At 43.9% G+C, this 25552-nt stretch overlaps 1 protein-coding gene across 1 annotated transcript in view; it reads left to right on the forward strand.

Annotated features, from left to right (window-relative positions):
• Alpk2 (alpha kinase 2) overlaps positions 1 to 25552 on the forward strand; it is a 111961-nt gene that overhangs the window by 53862 nt on the left and 32547 nt on the right. The window contains exon 5 of the mRNA XM_090353026.1: positions 19969 to 23305. Within this exon, the coding sequence (XP_090209152.1) occupies positions 19969 to 23305 (3337 nt within the window). The remainder of the gene's footprint in view (positions 1 to 19968; positions 23306 to 25552) is intronic.

Here is a 25552-nt window from a genome sequence, read left to right on the forward strand (position 1 = left end):
CGTGCTCCAGAACATCAAGGATATCCCTTGTATAAGTCTGAAAGCCCATGTTTTTATTTTATAGCATTTTTTGAGTTTTTTTTTTAAAGAAAATCTCCCAATGACCATCCAGTCCTGATTCATACCCTCTTCTGTAGTCCTGTAACTCTTTATTTTACTGATGTGAGAAACTTCCCCGTAAATCTCTCTGGAAACAAATGACACACTGGTTTGTTTCCTTGCTAGACTGTAAATTCCCTGTGGGTCAACTCTTGGCTTTATTAAGCACTGCCAGTACCTGAGAGGGAGAAGAGCTCAATGAACACGGAGTGCATGCAGTGTGCTCAGTCCACTGGTAAAAGGGATTTAGATTCAGCAGATGTGACAGAAATATAGTAAACAACCATCACTACCAAAATAAATATCTGAATCATATTGTTTTCAGTTACAAAGGTATAAATATGGAGTAGTTGTTTATATAAAGCCTTTAGTGACTGTTCTAGGGTCACTGATATTTCACATCTAGAAAGACAGATTGAGAAAATCCTCCAACTCTAGAAGAAGAAAAAAGCTCAGTTCTTTTCCCCCCCTGCAATGAAGGTGGTAGAGTGAGGCTAAGACCCCTCCTCCGTAATGGCCATGTTCCCTCTCCAGACATCACACCCAGTCCTCAGAATGTCACTACACTAGGTAAAAGGAACAAGATTAAGCTTATCAACCGTGAGATAAGGAGATTATTTGGGGTTATTTTGAGTTATGTGGTTATGATTATATCACATAATAAAAATTGTGATTTACATAATTACAAGAGAAGCTAAAGAAAAGAGTGACAAATCAAAAAAAAATTGAAGATGCTTCTGTTTGCAGCTGGCACATGACCTCTTGAGCCATGCTTCCTGCTCTAACAGTTTAGATTCATATACCAAATTGTCACAAACTTGAAAACTTCCCAAACAGAATTCTACATATTTGTGTTCCATATTTACATGTTATATTAATTGAAATTAAATAAATTTTAAATTTTAAGTGCTTGTTAATTACATCTGGCTAATGGAACTGATTCATGTAGCTCAGCTCTACATTATTATTCATTGTCATTGTAATTTTTAAAAAGCATGGTGCTGCACCCAGGCCAAAACCTTGATTTTCTTTTTTCTTCTGCAATGGATTAACACAACTTTCTTTTTCTCTTTTCTTTTCTTTCATTCTTTCTTTTTTTTTTCTTGTGGGTCATGAGGCTTTAACTTTGGGCCTAGGCACTGTCCCTGAGCTATTTTTGCTGAAGATTAGTAATCTACCACTTTGAGCCATAGCACCATTTCTAGTTTTCTGGTGGTGAATTGGTGACAAGAGTCTCCAGGAATTTCCTCCCCAGGCTAGCTTTGAACTGTGACCCTCAGCCTCCTGAGTAGCTGCACTTGAGCCACAAGCACCTGTGTTTTGTTTGTTTGGTTTTGTTCTTCAGTAAACCTTACTTAGGGCTGGAGCTGTGGCTAATTGGTAAGACACCTGACTAGCAGTTATGAAGCCATGAATTCAAACCTCATTACTGCCAAAAGAAGCAAAAAATAGACTTATTTTGTTTTTCAGAGCAGAACTGGGCAGAAAGCCTTATTTCATCTGGGCTCCCACAGGCCCAGACTCCCTCATGCTTTTAGCCACTCAAGGCTCATCTTGATGTTATGTGTTCTGTGGGTTAGGACAAGTATACAATACCATGCATCTGCTGTAGTCAACAGTATATGATTCTATTCCAAAGAAACGGGCGCACCAATGGCTCATACCTTTCATCCTGCTTACTCAAGAGGCTAAGATCTAAGAATCCGTGTTCAACACTAGCCCAGGAAGACAACTTCAAGATACCCTTTCCTCTAATTAACCAGCAACACACTTTTCTACCACCACATATTCCTAGCCATGGTCTACTGGTTTGGTACAAGTGGCAGAGAGCGGCACATGTCACCTGAGACCCCTTGAGCCTCTCAGCACTCAACACTCATAGACCTCATTTTTCATGACCAGGTCTGGCGCAGGCAGCCTCTGCTGCCAGAGCTTAGGCGTCCCAGTTGGCATTTGGCAGCCCTGTGGCTTGTTGGGCAGGCTCTACCATGTCTCTCATATCACTTTAAAAACAACATGCCATACTACCACAAGCCATCTATCAGGTTACCTGAAAGCTCCAGGACAAAAGAGGACACATTCCATTCCTCCTTGAGGTCACAGGTTATTGGCCTTGGGAAATCAAACATGGAGGAACAGGGCAGACTTGGGTGGGGATAGCTTTTTGTTATGGGCTTTCATCATGCCAAGGCCAAGGGTTCATGTTCACAGGTACAGAAAGCAGCCCAGGTTCCTCAGAGGCTGGGATCCATGGCCCTCAGGCCTCTGGGGAATCACTCAGGCCTATCCTCATGGCTTCTGACTCACAGACAGGGGAGGCCTGGAATCCCGCCTTTCTAACCAACTCCAAGGGATTTCCAGCACCCATACTTGGAGTAACTAGGGCTTAGGGCTTCCCCAGAGAGTATTGAACATGCGCACCCTTCCCACCCAGCTTCCTCCACCACGCTCAGTTGCCTAATCGCTAACCAGAGCTGACTCGTACTGAGTGCCAGGGACTGTGCTAAGCCCTCTGCCTGGGTTAGCTCATTTCATTATCTCAATCACCCTCTGAGCTAAACCCTGCTCTTATCCAGGCTCTGGGATGGGAAGTGGTGATGTCTGGCTTTCGAGTGGAGTCTGCCTGACTCCAGGCCCTTGACTCTATCTCCACATTCAGTGGCTTCACTCATTCCATTTTTGGTAAGGTTTCCTTGATTCTCCTTGGAACTAAAATAAGCTTGTCAATACATGTGAAAGGTAGGAAGGAGGCTTCTTTGTCCCTTTCCCTTTTCCCTGGGTACTTTGTGCATTTTGTAGTCTGTTCTCTGTGTGTAGTACTCATTTGAAAAAAGAATTATATATAGTCTTAGGATTCGAACTCTCAGGGCAGTCTACCACTTGAGCCACTCCTCCAGCCCTCATTTGAATAAAGTAAGGAATCATTATAAAATTAACTTTCAAAAGAGAACACACCCATGACCTTCGTAGTTGCAACCATAAACCAATTCACTGGATCTGACCTCAGGGTGGGGGGAAGGTGTCGCCCTCCATGTTGGCAAGTTAGCATCATCACAAAGGTAAAGGAGGTTCTCTGGACCCTGGCCTCGCATCTCACATTCTTTGGGAATGTGCAAACAAGATTGATCTGCAACTTCCCACCAGACGGCAACCATACATTTACCAGACTTTTCCAGACTAAGTAGACTAAAGTTACAGTGTGATGAGAAGGTGACGCTGAGTAAGAATAGTGCTATGCCACACCAGATGTGCGCAGTTTTCAGGCAGTTTGGCTTTGGTCTAAATGGCAATGTACAAAGAAGTTGCTCTTTAATAGAGCAGTTTATGAAGATGACCCAGTAATCAGGATCTCCCCTCCCGACCCACTCTTTTCTTCATATCTCTTAATTCTGAAGGCTATACATTGAATTCTCTTTATTCATCCGGCCCTCTCTGCTTGACCCTACCCAACCCCCTTTTCAAGTACCTGTTTGAATTGCAATATTCTTAGCTTTTGTGATATCACATAAAATAAGAGGAGAAAATGACAGCAACTGAAAATATTTGGACTTAACCATTATGGGTACTCTGATAGGATTCGCCCACCAATGCCATCTTGTAAACTTAAGCTAACTACTGTGGTTATGAACATGTGAATCATAACAAATATTCTAACATAGTATAGGTAGATTTATTACTTTCAAATCCACATAGCAAGTGAATCTAATTGCTAAGAATATTTTTTGTTTTGCAAGTCCTAGGGCTTGAACTCAGAGCCTAGGCATTGTCCCTGAGCTTCTTTCTTGCTTAAGGCTAGCTCTCTACCAGCTACAGTATCACTTCTGGCTCTTACTGTGCATGTGGTACCCAGGACTTGAACCCAGGGCTTTGTGCATGCTAGGCAAGCACTCTACCACTAGGCCATGCTCCTGGCCCCCAAAAAGAAGTTTTTAAAAAGATGTTTTTGTCTATTCAGTTTTTACGGAACAGATGAGTTTCCAATGTAATTAGTCAAAGCTAAGGATACTCAGGTTAGAATATTGTGTTGTGGGAAAGCAAGGGTCAGTTTATTTTGAAAATTGTATTTGCTCTCTTCAAAATGTTTTTGGACAACTCCCACCCATCCCTTGAGGAAATAAACCGTTCAGGAATCTTCATTTACTTCACATATGTATAACATGTGGTCTTTACCCTGTCTCTCTCACCATTCTTGTATCAATGGAAGGAATATAAGCTGGTATACATAACAACCAAATAGAAACTACTAGAATAAGCTCAGCCCAATACTCAAGGGTAAAAATAATTATTATACTCTACTGGATGGCGGGTTTGAGCCACACACTTCACAGAACATAGAAATAGTGTTTCTGAGTGTTCTGGAGATCCTGATCCCCTATTCCACAGGGGTTCCAAGATGCTCAAATGTGTTATTGGTTTATGGCCTAACTGCTGAGATAGAACTGTCACCCTGGTCTATGTGACCTCAAGTCTTCTTCCTCCCTACTCTTTCTGTGATGTACCAGAAATCTGCTATCTGTCCTGCAGTTTCCCATGCAGAATGTCCTCTCTGGCTCATGTTGCCTCCCAATGGGAAGCCTCTGTGGACAGCCATAGCCCAGCTCCTCTATATTCTCATTCATCCTCAGGCTAGTGGTTTCTCTCTTCTCATGAAAGTCAGACTTGCTTCAAATCACTGAGTGTCAAAATGTGTTCTATGTCCCAGGGTTGGAGAAATGAGCAAAGCCAAGTTTCAGCCTTTAGGCCACTGGTTTGCTTGCTTAGTGGGGAGACCAGCCTAAGCACACGGACATTCCATGGAGCACATATCAATGATGCATACTATACAGACCGTATACAGCAAGTAGGCCTGGATACTCTTTAGAAAGGTCAGATTCTCTAAATATTCTCACTATTCCAAACACCCTGTAAGTTCCCCCTGAGTTTATCTGAGAGCCTCAGAATCTGGACTGTAGATTGGTTTTTCTGCCAACCTGTCCCCTGGCAATGAAGAATAATCTTTGCCTCTTCTTGAATGGAGACAGAGCCCAAAAGTAAGCCAAGGAGAAGAATAAGCATATCATAACATCCTTCAACAACAAGGCGATAGGAAGAAAGCTGTGATGTGTCACACCTCACGTAGAGTCTCCTGAGATTCCTCCAACTCTAATTTCTGGGCAGTTGTTCCACAAGAACCATCTTGCCCTCAAGAGGACTCATGGAGCATAACACAAACGAATGATGGGAAGCCAAGAGGTTGGAGGCTGTTGGTAATACTCATCGAGTATATGAGGCCATTACATTATACCTTTTGGAAACCCCAGAAACTCAGATGATTGGCTCAGAGAGATGTAGAATGATTTGGAGCGTGAGCATTCAAAAGAAACCCCATGTCCAAGCAAACAGGCCCTCCAAAGGGAAAGCAAGGGAAGGCCTGTCCCTGGTGCCTCACTGTCTCTTCTTAATTACTTTTATCAAGAGGGTCAGAGGCCAGAAAAGGCTGAGAAGAAACATGGAGGAAGGTTGCAGAGAGTTGATCTGGCAGCCACTCCACTGTCACCCTTCTGCCTAGATTCAGATCATCTTGACTCTCCTGTGTTCTGTGTACTTCAAGGTTCACATCCTTTATGTGTATCATGTGCTAAGATGGTACTTGTCAACCCTGGCTCATGCATGCTGAGCTGGTTAAACTAGTTAAACTACAGGCAAGATTCCTGGTATCTCTGAGCTGCTGAGAAAAGTGAACACAGAAGTCTGTTGGCCTACAGCTTATCCAAAGGACTGAGGCCAAAGAAACACTTGATCCTAGAGACCCCAGACAGGATCCAAGAAAAGCAGAGGATGAGGACATTTGTTCCACTGCTGGGGCGGGGCATGCTACATCTCTAGTAGCCAGCACCCACTCAGAAAGCTTGGGGAAACAGTTCCGTGCCTCTCTTTTAGCTTCTGGTGATTGGAAGTAGCCCTTGGTGTTTCTTGCCTCATAGCTAAATCATTCCAATCTCATCATTAGGTGCTCTTCTTCCTTCGTATGTGTTCAGATTTTCTTCTTATAAAGATTCTAGTTGCTAGGCATCAGTGGTTCATGCCTTAATCCTAGCTTCTCAGAAGTGTCTGAGATCTGAGCATGATAGTTCAAAGCCAACCTGCGCAGGAAAGTAAATGAGACTCTTATCCCCAGTTAACTACTAAAAAGCCAGAGATGGAGCTGTGGCTAAAAGTGGTAGAGCACTAATCCTGAGCACAAAAGCTTAGGAGACAATCCCAGGCCCTGAGTTCAAGCCCTAGGATTGCTACCAAAAATTTTGAAAAAATAACAAAAAAGATACCAGACATTGAATTAGGACTTACTCTGCTCTAGTGTGTGTGTGTGTGATGTCATCATGATTATATCTACAAAACGCTGATTCCAAATAAGGGGGGATGTTCACAAGGACTAAAAAGTTATGACCTGGACAAATCTTTTGAGAGGGGTACAACTCAATTCACTTCATTCTTTCATCTGATCATTGTAATAACTTTCTTTCTATACCATTAACAATCTTCTCTGTTGGTAGAACATGTGCTGGCCTTAAGTGCTACTGTTACCAGAATATAAGTTTCAAGAATACAGAGATTTTGCCTGGAAGTCAAGGTTTCTCCACAATATAGGACAAGGCCAAGAGCAGAGATCTTTGGGAAATAAAGCAATGAAAGAATTAACTACATAGGTAGCAAATGAATCCATTCTAGAAATCAGATGACCTTCTCCCATTCTGTGCTATCTCTATTTCAAGGTATGGTACAGTCACCCCATGCCCAGCCTGGATGTAATTCTATGAACTCTGAGCAGACAGACCATGGGTCTGATTCATCCTTGAAGACCCAGCACAAACACAGTTACCTATTTGTGTAACTGAAGTAAATCCCGTTAAAAAGGCAAGACAGAAACATGAAGAAAATGACATTCCTCGCCCCTGTACTTGATGGCTGCCACTACTTCTGCAGAGGTGGAGTGGGGGTGGGAAGTGAAGAAAGAGGTAAAATTGCAAATTCTGTAAGTTCCCCTTTCTGCTGATGCTTGAAAAACAATCTTTCTGAGTCAGCACAGGTATTTTGATACTATCTTAAGATTTGGGGCATTTTTTTCTAAAGTGATGGCTTAAAAAGGAGTGCTTTCATGTTTCACATGAACCTAAATGGAGTTGGGTGGGAAATGATCATTGTGAGAACTACTTACCTCTAAGTCTTCCAGATTTCTAGCTCAGAGTTGGAATCTAATAACAAACAGAAGGAACTCCAGCTCACTGCCTGTGCATGAGCAGGTAGAAACACATCAGGACCAGGCCAGCTCAGACACGGGTTGGTCTTCATGAGGATAACTCAAGGTAGCTAGTGCTGACAAAAATGATGTAGACTTTTTATGGACTGAGTTTGAGAAGAGCATCAGTCTCCCTTTAAATGTCTTGCTGCTGGAATACTATTCTAGATCTTTCTCTTCTCAGGTCTATACCACTTAGTCCAGTTAGAAAGTTTCAGTAAGGAATGAGGATGGAAAAATGGGTGGAGAGCTGGAGGTTGGCCATCTGAAGAAAGAACCGTAGTGGATTGCCTAGTGTTTACTCAAAATGTATATCCACCCAGGACTTCAAATGTGACCTTATCAATAATAAGGTCTTTGCAGTTATAACGAGTTAAGACGAAGTCATACTGGATTAGAGTGGGCCCTAATCCAGGAACTGATGTCCTTATAAGAAATTGAGAGGACACACAAAGGGAAGACAGCCATGTGAAGGCAAAGGCAGAGTTCGGTATGATGCAACAACAATTCAGGGAAGTGCAAGGATTTCTGGGAGCTACCAGAAGCTGAACGGGACTAGGGATAGTCCAGTCTTTCATTTAGGCTGTTGACCTCCAGGACTGGGAGCATCAGTGCATGCTGTTCTAAGTTATGCAGGCGTGGACATTTACTACTGCAGCCTGAGAGAAATATACAGTTGCTAACAGTACTTAGAAGAAAACAGCAGAAGAAAAAAATTCCATTTCTTCCTCTAGGACCATCTTCCAAAGCCAACCTTACTTCCCTTGCAAAGGTTACCATGTATGTATGTGATGAGATGGAGATGCTGGAGATACACTAGGATAGAGATACTTGAACTGTGGAAGGCAAGAGATGCAAAGAAAGATGTTTGGTTTTGGTTTTGTTCAGCAGGACAATAATCTTTCAGAGATTATTGGGCTTTGTTGGGCTTTGTCCAGAGAATGGTTTTCTAACTTCTTTCTTTTTTCCTAGCAGAGAGAGTCTTAGCTCTACACAATCAGAAAATGAGTGGAGTATTTGGTACCTGTCTGCCCAGCCAGTGCAAGGCTCTGAGTTCAAACTTCAGAATGGGAGAGGCTCTGGACTAGTGGAAGGGGATGTCTCATCTCCATTTGGAGATGCTGAGAGGGAGAACTGACTGAGATGTCAGCGCCTGATGGGAAGCAGGGTGGACAGGGCCTAAGTGTTCAAGTTGCAGGATGAGAAGCAGGCTCATCCCCCAAAACCTGTGTGTGAGGAAGGCTCCTACCCTGAGAATACGAAGTTGATTCCAGAAACAAAATATAAAGGATGACATTTACTCTCACCTCTGAGATATATTGTGGGCCATCACATACAAATATTGTCTTAGTATGTATCATGTGTTCCTAGCTCAAGTCACAGCATTGAATCCAACAGTTTCTTTCCTCCTCAGCTCAGAGTGCTTCTCACATACTTCACCTTGAACTTCTTTACAGATAATTGTTTTTGTTTTCATCAACAACAAGAAGGTTTAGCTAAGGGGGTGGCTCAAGCTATAAAGCACTTATTTTTCTAGTATTCACAAGCTAAGTGGTTCAATTCCTAACACCAACGAATCAATCAAAGCTAAGTGTGATATCTTTCTCTTTTTTTAAGGTAGGACAGATCCATTAAAAGGAACTCCCCTTCCATTTTTAGTGTATTCTCTCTGTGGTCCTCTCCCCATTGTATCCTTCATCTTTAAAGAAGTGGAAGTGGTTTTACCTGAACTCTTCCATGCCCATTGTAAGTGTACGGCTCTGTGCCCATCCCATGGAAAACAGCATGGCAATCCATCAGTTCTGGCGCCTAGAGTTGGTATGGCTCTGCTTGTGTCTGCTGGGTAGTGTATGTTTGAAACTATCTGTGCATAGCCTTTTAAAGAATAAGGAGGACACACACCTTCCCATCTCTCTACCCAAAAGACAATATAGACTTTGACTTAGAGCAAACAAATCAAAGGACCAGTAAACCAGACACCAAATTATTAGTGTTTAAGTGTTTTAGCTACATAATAACCCAAAGCACAAAACCTTGTGCTGACTGGTAATTTTCTAGGCAGGAAAGCAATGTGTCAGCAGGAGTAAGAGAGAGGGAAAGAGAGAGGATAGATGGAGAGAAAGAGAGAAAGGAAAGGGAGAAAAACCAACCCTGAGGATTTAGAGCTCTCTTGTCAGTCTCCTGGAGTAGATATGTACTCTGTCCACCACCAAATTAGTTTGTTCCCCTCATTGTTTGGTAAGATCATCCATAGTATGCAATCTGCCTCATATTTATGTTTATATTGAGGTTTTTTTCCCCAAACTTCATCATTGTACATGTTGAAGCCCATGCTGAGTAGGTAAAACATAAGCATAGTAACCGTGTCAAGTATTTCCTGTTTCTAAAGTTTACAAGAACTTGCTTGGTACAAAGTATTATTGTCAGTGCAGTACAGTAATTGCTACTACCTTGGTTTTGATTTTGCTCACTGATTCTAGAAACTGTACAGAGAAGTATTGATTTGGAAACACTCCCCTAGAACCTGATTAAGATTGAATTTTTCCACTTACCATCCAGTCTGAAATGGACAGTGAAGTCTTAGTCTGTGGGAAGTAAACAGTCATTCCCATCACCCCAAGCTGGTAGTCTAGAGCATCCCGAAGCTTTGTGAGCTCTTAGGACAGGATCATGGATTCAATGGAATCTGGAGTCCCCTGAAATTAGCTACTATGATACAGGCAAAATGAGATTTTCTGGAAAGAAGCTGTAATGTTCCTTAATCTCTTCAGAGCAGAGTGCAGCCCACCAAGGCTTAACAAAATCAGAGGCACTTGACCACGTGATCTTCTATTATATGATGGTGATGGTTTTCATTGGCTTGGACCAGCTCTTTGCGCCTCTGGAATGCTGAGGGTCAGTACTAGGGTCCAGATGCCAACCCAGTGTAGACTACTAAAACAGCACTCACGTACAAGGCAGGAAAAAGCAAAGAGATGTGAGAGGCAGAAGAGCTAGACAGGAACCCAGATATCACCTGCTTCGTGTGTACCCCTACTCCAACCTACAGTGTCTCCCCACCCCTCTTTAGTGCTGCCCTGGCTCATTCCCGGATTATCTGTGTATGGCAGTGTGTTGTGTCCTTTCCCCTAAATGTTCTCAGAGTTGCTAGAGGAGAATAGTTTTGGGGCCTAGGAAGGAAAATTCACTTCCCGATGAAGCATGAGGCTTCAGCCCCATTTTAGTGTTTGTGTGGTCTGCTTTGCAGCAGGTCATAGAACAATGAGCTGTTGGGACCAAGAGAACCTTTCTAACACGTTTGCTTTACTGTGGAGAAACTGACTCAGGAAGATCCTGTGATTTTCAAAGCCATTTTCCATCTAGCAGTAGATATGAGACCAAATTTAGGTTTTCTGGGTCCCAATCCTTTTTTCCATTGCTCTAGTCTACTTTCCTTTCCTACCTCCTCATCCAAGTTCTGGTCTCTTCAAAACAGACGAAACACAACACCTTTCCTCCTCCTCCCTCCCCTTCCCTGGCACCCTTCTCTCCTTACAAGGGACTATCTTGAAACACTGGGTGGAATTCCTAGCCCTGTTATTCCTTGTGTTTGCATATCCCTCGTTGCACTTCTCTAGAAAAAAAAAGGACTCTCGTCACATTAAGCTAATTTTTTGTACTTACACTGGGGCTTGAACTTAGAGCCCTGTGTTCTTGCTTGGCTTTTTCACTCAGGACCGGTTCTTTACCACTTGAGTCACACCTTCACTTCCCACATTTTTGCTGGTTAATGGAGATAAGAGTCTCTTGGATTTGGTTTCCCCAGGCTGGCCTTAGATTTCAGACTCCTACTTAGGATTACAGACATGAGCCACTGACACCCAGCCGCAGCCAATTCCTAAATGCAGAGTAACTGAGATAGATACAAACAAGGAAAGGAAAATGGCTCTTTTGTAGACATATTGTATGGGAGAATTTGCAATGGAAGGGTCATCTCCTGTGTTGGAATGGGCAGTGTTTGTCTCCTAAAACCCCACAACCCAAAGACCTCAAGTCCTGCCTTTCTGTGCCACTATGAGCATTAACTGTACAAAGGCAGGTAGAGCACTTGACACAGAGCCCACCAAGTGACAAGGACTCGCTTATTAACCTTCTGGTAGAAGAACTACCCAGCATACATGGCATAGGATACACCATCAGCAAGAAGCTGATGGCTCCTGCCTCATGCTCTTCTACAAGTTAACCATACCTGCCTATACCCAACCCACTACAGAGCCCCCAAGGCCCTGGGAAAGGAATGAATCATGGAAACCTTATTATCTCCCAACAAGAGGTCAAATGTATTTCACAAAGTAGGACTTTCCCAAGAAATCCAGACAGGTTGTGACAGCAGTGGGCTGAGGGTTTCTGGTCTCCCCAGAGGGAGTGGAATGAAGTAGAGCTGGTCAGGTGTCAGCGGAATTCAGGGACTGGGGAATTTCCATGAGTATCATGTAAAGCACCCCCTTTGACTTATGTTATTTTAACTTTCAAAGTCTTTAAGTGAAGGTTCTTTCTGGACAGCCAGGCAACTCCTAAAAATAAACTCAAGTTCCTGAAATATTCCAGTTTGCCTTTAAGCATTCTTTGGCAGGAGACGAGGCTATCTGTTTTCAGTTTTGCTGCCCCAGGTGGTATGGATTTGATCTATCGAGTGACCAGATGACACTGTGCCTGCCATGAAGGCTCAGCAGATACTTAGCAAAGGTTATCTGTGGACAAGACCATGGGAGCACAGGATGATTGAACCTGGAACCATCTCATTTAAACATTCTTGGAACATCAGGGGAAAATTGATGATGTGGAGACCACCATGAAGGACAAAGTGAACCAGTTCTGATAAGGAGGAAAGAATATTAAAAGACTCCTAGGCAGAAATTGGGAGGATTGAAGTTCAATGCCAGACCAAGCTAAATGGTAAGACTTTTATCTCAATAAACAAGATGTGGCGGTAAATGTCTGTAACCCCAGGCATGTGAGAAGTCTATGGCAAACCCTGCACAAAATGACAGACCATATGTTAGAACTAAAACTAAAACTAACAAAAAAGAGCTGGAGACATGGTTTAAGTGGTAGAGCACCTTCCAAATAAGCAGAAGGCCCTGGGCTCATTCATTAATATTGTCAAGAATGAACTAATTAAGTAATAAAGTAAAGGTTGTTGGGGAGAGGCCATCACCCTGGGTAGGACATGTTGGTTTCTGAAAATATTGCCCAGCTAAAGCAGAAGTCCAGGTGCCTTGATTCTGCTGGCCCTGGGTGGTATAGTTGGCCTTTTGAGCCACGGATTCTGTCCTTTGGTGATCTAACTTCTCATATTTCTCCATCCCCCCTCCCTGCCTCTACTTCAAGTTCACCTTGCCCCAGGCCCTTTTGATCCCTTGGCATTCTCACCAGGCCAGGAGATCCCTTCCCAGGAGCCACACCTCCTGCCCTTGGTGACATTGTTCCTCTCTCTAATCCCTGTCCAGAACAGCCCAACACCTCCAGAAGGCTCCAGGGTGAACCTCACCCGCCCCTGTCTTCATCCCTCTGCAACAGGCTTTTCTCATAGCCATTGGAGATTTTGATGCTGTTAACAGAATGATCAATTCTCAGTGGTTAAAACCTAAGGACCTTTGTGTGTCACAAGAAGTCTGAGGTAGAAGATTTCCTTGTCAGTCTAACAGCTCAGTAAAGCCAACAAATCCCCAATGTCTTTTGTCCCAGCCACAGATAGCTGAGGTGGCTTTTTTTTTTTCCTGTGTGGGTTGTTCAGGACTGGAAGATTACAGTTGTAACATCATCCATCGCTTCAGATGAAAGGGAGGAACGGGGGCGATGGTCTAAGCAGGCCCCTCCCAGAGTCCATGCATTAGAAACCTTCCCAGACTAATTTGTTAATGGTATTTGGAAGTACTTAAGGTTGGATGGAGTCATAAGGATGCCCCCACAATAGTCATGGCTTTATTGGAGGAGGAGGAGGAGGAGGAGGAGGAGGAGGAGGAGGAGATGCCTGCACTCCCACACTTACTCCATCTTACCATGTGATGCCTTCTGCCATCTTCTGTTACAGCAGGAAGGCTCATTCCAGATGCCAAGTAGATCTCTGCCCCCAGATGCCAAGCAGATCTCTGCCCTGGGCCTTTAGACTTTCCAGACTCCAAAAAATGTGGCCAGACAAGCTTATGTTTCTGGACTTAATGTTTAGTTATAGCAGCAGAAGATGGACTAACACAGTCGTACCTTACATAGGAAAGCAATGCTTCTGCAGGAAGTCCCTGTATAGCTGGTTAGCCTTGTGTTTCTGCTTTAGCAACACAGGCTGCTGGATGGGGGTGTAGCTGCCCAATCTTCATATTTGGCACCAGCAAGAAAGGGATGTGGAATTAGTCAGCCAGTGGTATGGCCATAGCTTCCTTCTCTACTCGGTACAGAATGTCTTGAGATGCCCTGACATGTTCAGGAATTCTCTAAGAATTGATAGGAAAGATGTTAAGGGCACAGCCCCTGGTTTGGGCACTGCAGGAAGACTGTCGTTACAAGAATGAAACAACTCAGTGGTCACTTACACTCTGTCCCAGAACCATGCTGTTTGCAAAGTACCATCCATTTTTACCATTAGCAACTTGTCAAAGTCTGTTCTTTATCTTCTTCACGCACACTTGTGTGTTTCACTGGACTTACAAGCTATTTGAAAAGACGGTTCTTATCCCTTACCATCTTCTCTCATTGGTGACTCCAATTAGCATTGTGATCTTTGATGGCCCTGACCGCACAACCCTGACCATCACAGCATGGGCATACCTGTCCAAGGTGGATGTACTTAGGAGACAGAGTGTGGAGCAAAGCCAACAACCAAAAACCACGTGTTTGTGGGTGGAGTCAGGGGTAGAGCGAATGGGATTTTAGTTGGAAAACGGCATTTGGGAAAGGTGTAAGCTTTCAAGCTTCATAAATAATTATATATTCAACTTCTCAATTATATAGGATATTTTCCTACAATTATTCACCGCTTTCTTACAATAAAAACATTAAATTTTAACCAAAAATTTGTTCTGCCTTCAAAACCAGGTTTGGAAGAGTTTCTCAATTTTGTTTAACGCTCCCTCTCCTTGTACTGATTCATCTGTTTATTCATTCAGCAAAGCTATTCAAGGCCCTTCTGTGTGCTAGGTTCTAGGGACTCAGACCTGAGTAGGGAGAGTCTCTGCCCTCAGGACCCATGGAGAAGCAGATAGATGGACAGACAGTCTTGTTGTGTAGACAGAGGATCATTTTGCTCTCACAGCAGTCTCTCAGTTCTCAAGGTCTAGGTTTGCATTATGGAGGAGTTTATGATCCCTCAGTAGATAAGATTTATTCTAGCATCTCTGTTTAGAAAATCTGGGTTCAAGGGTGAGGGGATGGTTCAGTAATAGTGAACTCACCTAGCAAAGAGAAATACAAAAAAAATGAAGCTGGGTTGAAGCATTATAGCCAGCTAAAAGTGACTTTAGACCTTACCTTAACGTTTACTAGGATCCCAGGGAGATTTCTAACTCCTGAACATCGTGTATCAGTTCTCAGCTTCGAGTCCATCTTTCGACACACACTCATGGTGACAGAATTCCATTTTTCCCTTGAACAGTCTGCCCATCCATGAGTCCAGAACACAATGCATATGTGGCCTTACAAACCCAGCCTAGTGCGTTTTTTCAGTCCACTGTATGTAGAGCACTGCCGGACATGGCTTCTCTACCCTAAAAGCTTCCTGCCTATAGCAGCATCTGGATTCCTTCCATGAGCTCGGCGTGGTCCATACATGGCTAAGGCCAGCCATGCACAGAGCAGTTTTTCCCTCTGCATGCCCCAGCCCACCACACCTGGTCCACATAGTCTAAGGCTTTAGTCTGTGCCCCTGTCAGTGTCTAGACTCTACTGTATGCCTGTCACTGGATGAGACCATCTGGTCCCCATCAGTACTTGGGAGGGTTATCTACCAGTCACCCAGCAATTACAGACCAGCTCTGGTCTGGCTAAATCAGTGACTGGCTCTGCTACCTGGTGGTCTTATCACACCTTCTCCAAGAAGGATTGAGTCTCTTCAGGGTCCGTCCACCCTTCCTGTTACTTTCCATCAGCGAGGCTATCCACTTCCTTCTGCCTTACATCACTTTTCCATCACAGTTCCTATTCTTGACGTTAAACTTTCTATAAGTAACCAGCTGTGTGGTCTTGTCTCTTGATAGGAGCCAGGGTATTTGGTTCATTAGTAAAGAAGAGCAGTAATATCTTTTTTTTTCAGATTTATTTCTTGGGTCAAATGAGGAAGCCCCCCAAAAGCCCACGGCTCTGTGGACTGGGATTGCTCTAGTTCCTCTTTGCCTTAGCCACCATTTTCTTTTTACAGAGAACATGAGAAACTAATGTCCCTGAATGCCTTCTGGGTACCAGGCATTACACCACCCACTCTGCAGGATAGTGATGACATATATGTAGGTTAACCTTAGAGGAAAAGACAGAGAAGCTGTTGAAGTTACCTGGGAAACATGTGCCACAGTAGATTAGGCTGGGCCATAGGCTCAGGCTGCCAGCCACAGTCTATATACTGCTCATAATGGTGGGCTTCCCCCTGGAGCCCCAAACACCCCTTCTCTTCATCAGAATGAAAACAAATTGCCTACATAACAAACCCTCTTCTCCACTCACTTGGATCGAGAGCAGCCAAGCAGCAACCCAGCCCTTTGATGGAGCTCTTCCATCGTGACTCAACTGAGATCCACTCTCCAAAGTAAGTTCTGACTCACTGGACAGGTGCGTCTGTGGTTACCCACTCTTAAGAGCTGGCCTTTGAGTGACACCTGTAGTCTGCTCTTAAGACTGACACTGTTAGCCTTGATGAATAGAGATTGAGCTGTTAAGATTTCCCATTGGTTGTGATCCAATCAATGGGATTTCATGCCAACAGTGGACCAATGACACAGCTTGTTGCTTGAAACTTATTTCCAAAAGTCAGTCATCTTTGTGTGCTCACTGAAGCTTTCTATACTCATGTAGTATTCCATAGATACTACATGTTTGCCAAATGCCAAACAAGTTTGCCTGGTCAAGGAGTCACCATATGCCATTATACTGGGGATTTACCTGGGGTCTTAAATAGGAATTCATTTTAAACACAAGAAATGGAAGGAGTGGATATATCTCAGCAGGTGCATGAGTGTTTTGTAAATCATGGTGCCCTATGATGCTAGTCTCTTTTCAGGAGCATTTGATTATGCTGATAGACTAATCAATAATGATTTTTTAAACACTGCAGCTTTTTAAACAGAGTCCTTTGGAAAAATTTGCCAAGGGCCAGCAGAGAATTCTCTAAGTGGTAGGTCTTCTATTAATATTAATGACACTGCGATGCTAGACCTTTAAAGAGTGGTAGTGATTTGGGCAGGATACAGAAGGCCTAAGAGAGGGTGTGGTGTTTGAGGTACATAGGCAGAGAGTTACCCACACTTTGATTAGTAACTAGGCAAGTTTGTGCCACAGTTCATTATATTTATTTGGGTTTAAATCTAGCCAGATGCCAGTGACTCACACCTATAATCATAGCAACTCAGAAGGCTGAGATATAAAGATCAAGATTTAAAGCCAGCCTGACCAGACAAGTCCAAGACTCATAATCCAATGAACCAGCGACAAGCTAGAAGTGGAGACAGAGCTCAAGTGGTAAAGCACCAGCCTGGGGTTCTCAAATCCCAGTATAAACATTAAAAAAAAATCCTAAAGGTTTTAAATTAGAAGAATATTCTCTCTGTGTGTAATGGTATTCAGGTACAGGAGGTAAATCATTTTGTGGGACAAAGATTGCCTGTGACTATTTTACAAATAGTATATATTTCGTTTTTTACTGAATTCTTTGGCACCTTGTTTCTTACTTGCTAGAAATTATCTTTCTTGTTTCCCATTTCCATCTGAATATGGTAAAGAAGAAAAGGGGATCTAGAAAGATAGTAACTGGCTTATTTTTGCCAGTTCTGGGCTTGAGCTCAGGGCCTGCGCACTGTCCTTGGACTTTCTCAAGGTTAGAGCTCTACCACTTGAGCCTCAGCACCACTTCCAGCTTTTTTCTATGTATGTGGTACCAAGGAAACGAACGCGGTCTCTGTACATGCTAGGCAAGCACTCTACCACTAGGCCAAACTCCTGGCCATGCTTTGTTTTTTTTTTAAAACTATAATTTGAACCAGGGTGCTTTTGGCTAAAAGTCTTTCTCCTTCTCCCTCTTCCCCTACCCTTTCTTTCTGGTACAGAGGCTTGAAATCAAGGCCTCATGCTTTCACTTGGCTTTTTCTGCTCAAAGTTGGTACTCTACTAATTGATCTCCACTTCCTGATTTTTGCTGGTTAAACAGAGATAAAAGTCTTACAGATTTGTCTGCCAAGGCTGATTTTGAACTGCAGTCCTCAGATCGCAGCCTGAGTATCTAGGATTACAGATATGAGCCACCAGTTCCCAACATAGAAGTGTCTTTTAAATAGGGCTGCCAAAGCTCAGAGAGACAAATGGCACGTTTTCTCTCGTATGTGAAAGTTAATCTAAAATACAATTGGACATGAACACTTATACAGGACTCTAGGCATTTACACACAAAAACAGTCTGACTAAAGAAGGATATTAACGGAGGAACCCAAAGAACATTAAAATACCCCGAACATTTAAAATACGATTTATTGACATGAATTCCGGGAGATGGACGTTGTTGTTAGTGGTAGTGGTGACATTTAGTTTTTGCTTTTGAGGTTTTGGGGTTTTTTAAAATTCTTTTAGGGGAAACAAGAAAGGGTGCAGAAATGGAGGAAGGGTGAACAAATGCAGTCATGGTATTGACGTAGAAATCATGTAGAAAACGAACTGTGCAGCTTGGAGGCAGGGATGGGAGGGAGAACTGATGGAAAGCAAAGGAAAGGGTGACATTGTCTAAAAAGAAATGCACTAATTACCTGACTTATCATATGGTCGTCCCTGTGTATGACACCTTAATAATAACAATCAATTATATTGAAATAAAAATAAAATAGGGCTTTCCAAATTAGGAGCAGATGAGAATCCAAACTCCTCCAAATATAGTATATCTACAGAGAGACTTTGGGAAAGAACTGTCTCTGAGGTTATGCGTTTCATTCTTGATTCTTTCAACAAATTCTAAGCACCTACTATGTGCTTATCACTGTAACAGACCTGGAATACAGCATAGACTGGAAAGAAGACACTGCAGAAGATGGTTGGCCTGATGGATTTCTCTATTACATTGTGTTCCCCTAGAACACTTTCTAGTACATAGGTGGCACTCAGTGTTGACTGAATCAATAGATGACCCTAAGCCTTTGGAGGTTTATACTAGACTTCTTATTGTTTCGTTAGTATTTTACTCAGCAAAACCTGAGTTAAATAGATTTCAGGGTAGCCTGAAAGGCTAAAATCAGGACTTCGGAGCCGCTGTGCGCATGGGTATGTCAGTTCTGTCATGTTACATGATGGGGGGAACTCTACTTTTCCCCTTCCTAAGGCCAGTCCTCTGCCCCTACATGTTGGAATCAGGCTCTCCAAAGCAGCAGTCCTGGAGACAGCAATGGAGTGGCTTGGCAAGAATTAGCACCTCTTTCTTTCTCCTTGGAAGGACACAATTTTGTTTTGAAATGATCAACAGGCAAGACAAGAATGTAGTCAAAGAGAAGAGGGCTTCCCTGATCATACAATATTCATTAAGTACCTTGAGGAGTTCACGTTTCAGACTGAGTCCTTTCTCTTCCTTTTGTTCCTCTGTCCCTTCCTCCTTTACATCTCTCCTTCCTTCCTTAATTCCTTCCTGCTTGCTTGCTTTCCTTTCTTTCTTTCTTTCTTTCTTTCTTTCTTTCTTTCTTTCTTTCTTTCTTTCTTTCTTTCTTTCTCTTTCTTTCTCTTCCTTCCTCCCCCTTCCTTCTTCCTTCTGTCTTTTCTTTCTCCCTTTCTCCTTCTCTCCCTCCCTCTCTCCCTTTTTTCCTAGTTTTTCTCTTCTGTCTTTTCTCACAACCTATGCAATCCTGAATCCCCTACTTTTCATGAACACGGTTGCCTTTTTAAAGGCTGGGAGGCATTCAAGATGTTTCTGGGGTAGAGAAAATGAAATCATGGTTGCTCCATTGTTTCTTCATTATTTCATTAGAGGCAGGCTCAAAGAACCAGCCTCTCTGTTACTAATAACATTATTAACCAACAAAGTTTTTTTTATTGTTACCTTGTTAAGTACTGCGTATTTCACTTGTAAACTTCATGTGGCAGTCATCTTTCTAGAAAGATGCATGAAGCTCTTCCTGTGAGTTATTTGATCAACATTTCCATTGAGTTCTGTCTATTATTCAATAAATCATTAAATTAATGTTGAGTAAGGGTCTCCTGGACCATTGGTGATTGAGTTTATAGTTCACTAGGGAGCATTCAGCGATTCACGTTCCTATTTTGGTCATTTCTGTTCCTGTTCTTGTCCATTCTTATGGCAGTCATGGAGGATTAGCACTTCTGGGACTGTCCTATTGTGACTGTCCCAGGAGCAACTCTATTAACGCCACTTTCCACCTTTCTAGGTGCAAATTCAAGAGAGAGGTTCTTCCAGCCAGATGCCACCTTCCTCAGATCCTCCTGAGGAGAAGTCTCCATCCACTGGGACCACAATGAATTTCTTCTCCAACTCAGAAGGGACTTACAAGGAAGAGCCATCACTGGCCCAATACCTGGAGTTGGAAAACTGTACTCAAGACCCACAACAGACAGAAAAACAAGACAGAGAAGGCAGTGCACCTAGCAGGTCCTGGACAGACCGAGGACATGAGCCGAACATCCCGGAAACCAATGATGAAACTATGTACCCAGCTGCATCCTCAGCACCTCTCCCCCAGTATGCCAGTGATGCCTGCAATAAGTCCAAGGCTCTGTTTACTGTTTCCCACAAGCCCCTCGAATCTGCAAATCCATGCTGTGAGCCAAGGGGCAAAGAAGCCGTAAGTGTGGTGGAGTGTTTTGAAGCTGGTGACCAAGGAACATGTTATGATACCATGGATCCTCCTGCTGGAGCACCAGTAGATAAATATTTGCCTCAAGAAATTTGCTCCATGGACTTTGAGCAGCCAGAAGGTCAAAGCAAAGTATGTGATTTATGTCCTCCTGATGACAAGATACTGGCAGTTCTTCCTCACACACAAGCTTCTGAATGTCCGCAGTCCACGTGTGAGAAGAGCAGGGATAGAAACTTGGCCACAGCCCCTGTTTCGATCAGTGCTTTCACCTGGAACATGTCACGGCAGCCCAGCGAGGGTGTCACAGGGGCAAATCTAGCTAAGATGAAGGACTGCCCCTGCATCTTGGCTTCCACCATGCAGGAGGGGTCGAACCCCTGTTTCTCAGAAGGGCTTGGAGAGATCCCTCCCTTCTCTTCTGAGAACAAATCCTTCCTACACCTTAAAGAAGGAGGCAATGAGACCCCCAGGACCAGTGCCCTCTTTACCGTGGACACACCAGATAGGCACGGTTCAGTGGTGAAGGTCCCACGAGAGAAGCCAACAGCAAGAACTGCTAATTCTAAGTGTGTGCAGGGGGCCAGGGAGACTGAGAATATATCCTCTCCTGCCGTTACCCACATGGTCCACCCTGCTAGATGCCACACTGTTTCAGTTCCAGAAGATAGCCAGATAGACAGTACTGAGGACGGTTCACCTGAGGCACCAGATGTAAACCACTACCAGTTTCCCTCCAGTGGAGAGTCAGGGCATCTTTTAAGTAGTTCTACAACTGAATCCACAGAAGAACTGCTGTGCCTTACCTCTAGTGTTCTAGAAGTCTCTGGTCTAGAGGGAGAGGAATTGTGTAGCAATCCCCCTCTTCAAACTGATGACCAGTCTTTGGATGAGAGCCAGATGGGGTTTGGAGCAGACAACAGGCGCTTTGAAGAGGATTTCCAAGAAAAAGGAAGTGAAAGGAAGCAGAGAATCCAACCAGACATCCTTCTCTATCATACTTCTCTTTCTGCACCTGATTTCCAAGAAAGTTTGTCTCAATCATCTGCTTCACAGAATGAAAACAATGTGGTGCCCTCGGAACTCTCCCCAGAAAATTCCAGGGAAGAGACAGGGTGTGGCTCAGGCCTGGAACCCAGGGTCCCCATGGTAGCAGAAGCAGCTATGGAAGAAAACATCCAGACACTGAGCAATGCGCCATCTCTCTCTGAAATCTTCCTGGGGGAGTCTCAAGCCATGGGGCTAGGAAATTGGGAAACAGCTAACAAGGTGAAGATTATAACCCTAGAGATTCCGGCCTCTGAAATTTGGCCATCAAGCCAAGTGACAGATCCTGAGCAAAAAGAGACAGAAGCTCGTTCCATGGACATTGGCATGTCTGATGTTCTGAGAGCAGATGCCGCTGTGGCAGAAGCAGCCCCCTGGGGGATAACAGCAGGAGCTCCAAGTCCTTGTGCCGAAATGACCCCAGTCCTCCCTAACAATGGGAAAATGGGCAAAGGTGACACACCAGCCAGCATGATATATTGGAGTAGTCTTTCGTCCCAAGATTTGAGCAGACCCAGGTTCCTGGAGTCATCTGTGGACCCCGTGGAGATAAAGGAATTGCGTGTCCTAGACTCCCTATCCCAACCTTCAGAAACTGAAGGGAAGGGAGATGCTAGCAATGTGAGTCAAAAGCAGGAGGAAAAGCAGCTCAGGATGGAGAATTCTACTTTCTTTAACCAGTGTCTGACCTTTCCTAACATCTGGGAATCCTCTGTAGATCCTGTTGATGAGACAGGTGAGATGGAGTGTCCCAGGACTGAGAAGGCAGTGGGGGCCAGTGGGCAGGGGAGTGCATCCACTGATGGAAATCTGGGTGTGAAAGTCCAACCTGCCCTTCTGCAAGTTCTGTGTTCCCAAAACAACAAGGAAACCATTCCAAGTGAAAACAGAATCAGCCAAGACCAAGTAGGCAGGGAGAGAGAAGAGGCTAAACCAAGGCAAAATGAAGCAAGAATAAAACTACAACCAGCCATTTGGCAAGCCCCAGGTTCTGAGGAGAGTTTGAAAAGCTCTTCACAGAGAGGCAGCATAGGCCAAGTGCAAGAAGGCAATGACAAAAGCTTAGAGGAAGCTGAGCAAAGCAAAAAGAATAAGACTGAATTTCTTTCCCCTTCCTCACCTCTTCCTAGTTGTCTTACAGTAATGACTCACGCACCTGTTCAGGCTAAAACTCACTTCCCCACAGGCCAAACTTATGGCGGATCTGCAGATGACTTTTCTGAGCCCAGAAACCATCAACATGTATTTTGCAATGCAGAGAGAAGGGGAACTACAGAGGCCGAGTGTGGGAAACATGTGCCCTCTTGCAGGGATCTTACGCCATGGCCTTGCAGCTCATCTCCCCAAGGAAACGTCACACACTTTTCAATAAGTCATAGCATGGAGGAACTGAAAACACAGGAGCTTCAAATTGGGGAAACCAAAGCCCCAAGTTCATCTGGCTCCCCTGCAATAACCTCGGCTTTCATTTCAGGAGAATGTGAGTCCAAGAAAGCCCCTGAAGTCCTACAGGACCCATGTGAAAAGGGCTCCAGCCTGGGAAGTGGGGAAAAAATGAAGGAAATGGAGAAGTCTACCCATGTGGCTACCCGGATTAGCAAATTACCAGGGGTCCAATCATCAGTGGTGAGGTCAGAGGAGATCAAGACGAAGCAAGAAACTTCAACAAGTGGACATCTAGCTGAGGGAGTAAAGAAGAAAATTCTGTCCAGGGTGGCAGCCCTGCGGTTGAGATTGGAAGAGAAGGAAAATGTCAGAAAGAACTCAGGTCTTCCTAAAAAAATGCCTAAGCTTGAAAAATCATTATCACGCACCACTGAGAAAAAAGAACCCAGAAAGGCTCCTTGCAAAAGAGAAGGAAAAGGTGAGGCCCTGTTGCTTTCTGTCACTGAAGCTTGAGTTTATAAGACTCAGTGTGAGGTTCTTTTGTCCTGCTGAGTCCTTTGCAATTCAGGTGAGCATCCACCAAGTGAGAATGATGCCGTAACTATGGCCAAACAGGCCCACGGTTCTCATGTGTGAGTCAACTTTGGTCTTACTGAAGGGCTTGTTAAATTGGGATTGCAGGCCACACATGGCAGCTCTTGCCCTGTATAATCCTACCTGCATAAGTGACAAAGTCCGTCACAGTTTAAGATTTTCTTTTATCTCATTTTTTTTTTTCAGTTGTGGGGCTTGAACTTAGGGCCTGGGCACTGTCCCTGAGCTTCTTTGAGCAACAGTGCCACTTCTTGTTTTTGAGTGGTTAATTAGAGATAAGAGTCTCAACATGTGGGCCGGGAGTTTGGCCTAGTAGTAGAGTGCTAGCCTAGCATGCACGAAGACCCGGGTTCAATTCCTCCATACCGCATACATAGAAAAAAGCCAGAAGTGGTGCTGAGGCTCAAGTGGTAGAGCTCTAGCCTTGAGAAAGTCCGAGGACAGTGCTCAGGCCCTGAGATCAAGCCCAGGACTGGCAAGCAAAAAAAAAAGAGTCTCAACATGGATTTTTCTGTCCCACCTGGCTTTGAACTGCAATCCTCAGATCTCAGTTTCCTGAGTAGCTAGGATTACAGGTGTGAGCCACTGTGCCCAACCACTTACTTATTTTTTTGCAGTCCTGGGGCTTAAACTCTAGGAACTCTCACTTGTCTTTTCCATTCAAGTCTGGCACACTACCCCTGAGCCAGGGGACTGGCAAAAAAAATGTTATGCAGGCATTAACATACGTCATGTAGTACCACTCTGATCAACGCCACCCTTTCTTTTGCTTTTCCCCAGTTTCCTTCTCCTGTCCCTGCCCAAAACCTAATGTACTTAGAAAAAAAATCTCAAAACTGTTTCAGTTCAGGGGGAAGCATTTAGTTTGGAACTCTTCTCCATGATCATTGAAGCGGACAAAAGGGTGGTTTAGAGAGTCACTGCTGTGTAAGAGTGGAACTGAGCTCAGTGAAACCTTCACAAGTAGTGAGAACTGCCAAGGCAGAGAGCAGAGCCTCCTGAGAAGAGCTGGCACATCAGTAGGAAGCAGGTGCCTAGGGCACAGGACCATATCCCGAAAAGGCCCTGCTGGACGCCTCAGGGTAGAGACAACCAAAGACTTACCAGGACCAGGCCAGTCCAACATGGCAGGGGAGAACTCCCCAACGCCACCTGGGCTGTGGAGAGCACTCAAGATGCATCCTTGAAGACTGACACCGCAAGGTGCTGGAAGGGGCTTTAAGGAAATGGCCTAGATGGCAGGTAGGCCTTGGTCAAGGCCTTAGATGGAGCATCTGAGACTGCATGGACCTAAACAGTCTCAGCTTGGCAGGAGCACCGGGGCCAAATGAACAGAAATGAGGTTTTCCTGCAAGCCTCAGTTGGTCTCGGTAAATTGCACTTGGCTTCTATCATATTGGATAATTGAAGCTACTCTCTGGTTGAGAGATTTGTTACTCATCCAACTGTCTGCCTCTTCCTCAGCAGAGTTGGCCTTTAAATATGCATCCTGTTGTCTAAGTGTCTGCTGAGACCAAAGAGAAGTGGGAAGCTCATTCATTACACAGATTTTTTTTTTTCCACTGTAGTGGAATGAGCAGCAACTGTGTAAACAAATCTTGTCTTATTAATATATCTGGCCTAGCTGGGGATTATATAATACTTGTGATGATTACTTTGTGTTACAGATGATGTGAGGTTATGGAACTAGATCGTAATAAATTGCAATCATGTTTCCAGTAATTTCATTTCTTACCAATTTGTTCTGACCACTTCCCACATCTTTGGCTTGTTCTAATGTCTAGGCTGCCACCTAGAGGCTACCCTGTGCAATTACACACTTGCGCTGCAGGTCAAGCTCTCACTCACACTGACAAAATATATAAGGCAATCTATTGATAGTTAATGTTTATAATCCCAGAAGTTTAGCATGCAGAGGTCAGAAGGCTCAATCATAGCTCAAAACAAAAACATGAGACCCTATCTAAAAAAGTAACCTAAAAACAAAAAAGGCTCACATAGCAAGGCTCTGAGTTTAACCCTAGTATCACAATTTTTTTGAAGTAATATTCTCAGGTCTCAGACTAACCCATGAGAATTTCAACCCATGAGAATTACTATTGCATTCCATGAAAATGCCTGTTGCAGTGAA

Source organism: Megascapheus bottae, chromosome 19 (genome assembly GCF_031878675.1).
Source record: "Megascapheus bottae isolate mThoBot1 chromosome 19, mThoBot2.hap1, whole genome shotgun sequence".
Taxonomy (NCBI): Eukaryota; Metazoa; Chordata; class Mammalia; order Rodentia; family Geomyidae; genus Megascapheus; species Megascapheus bottae.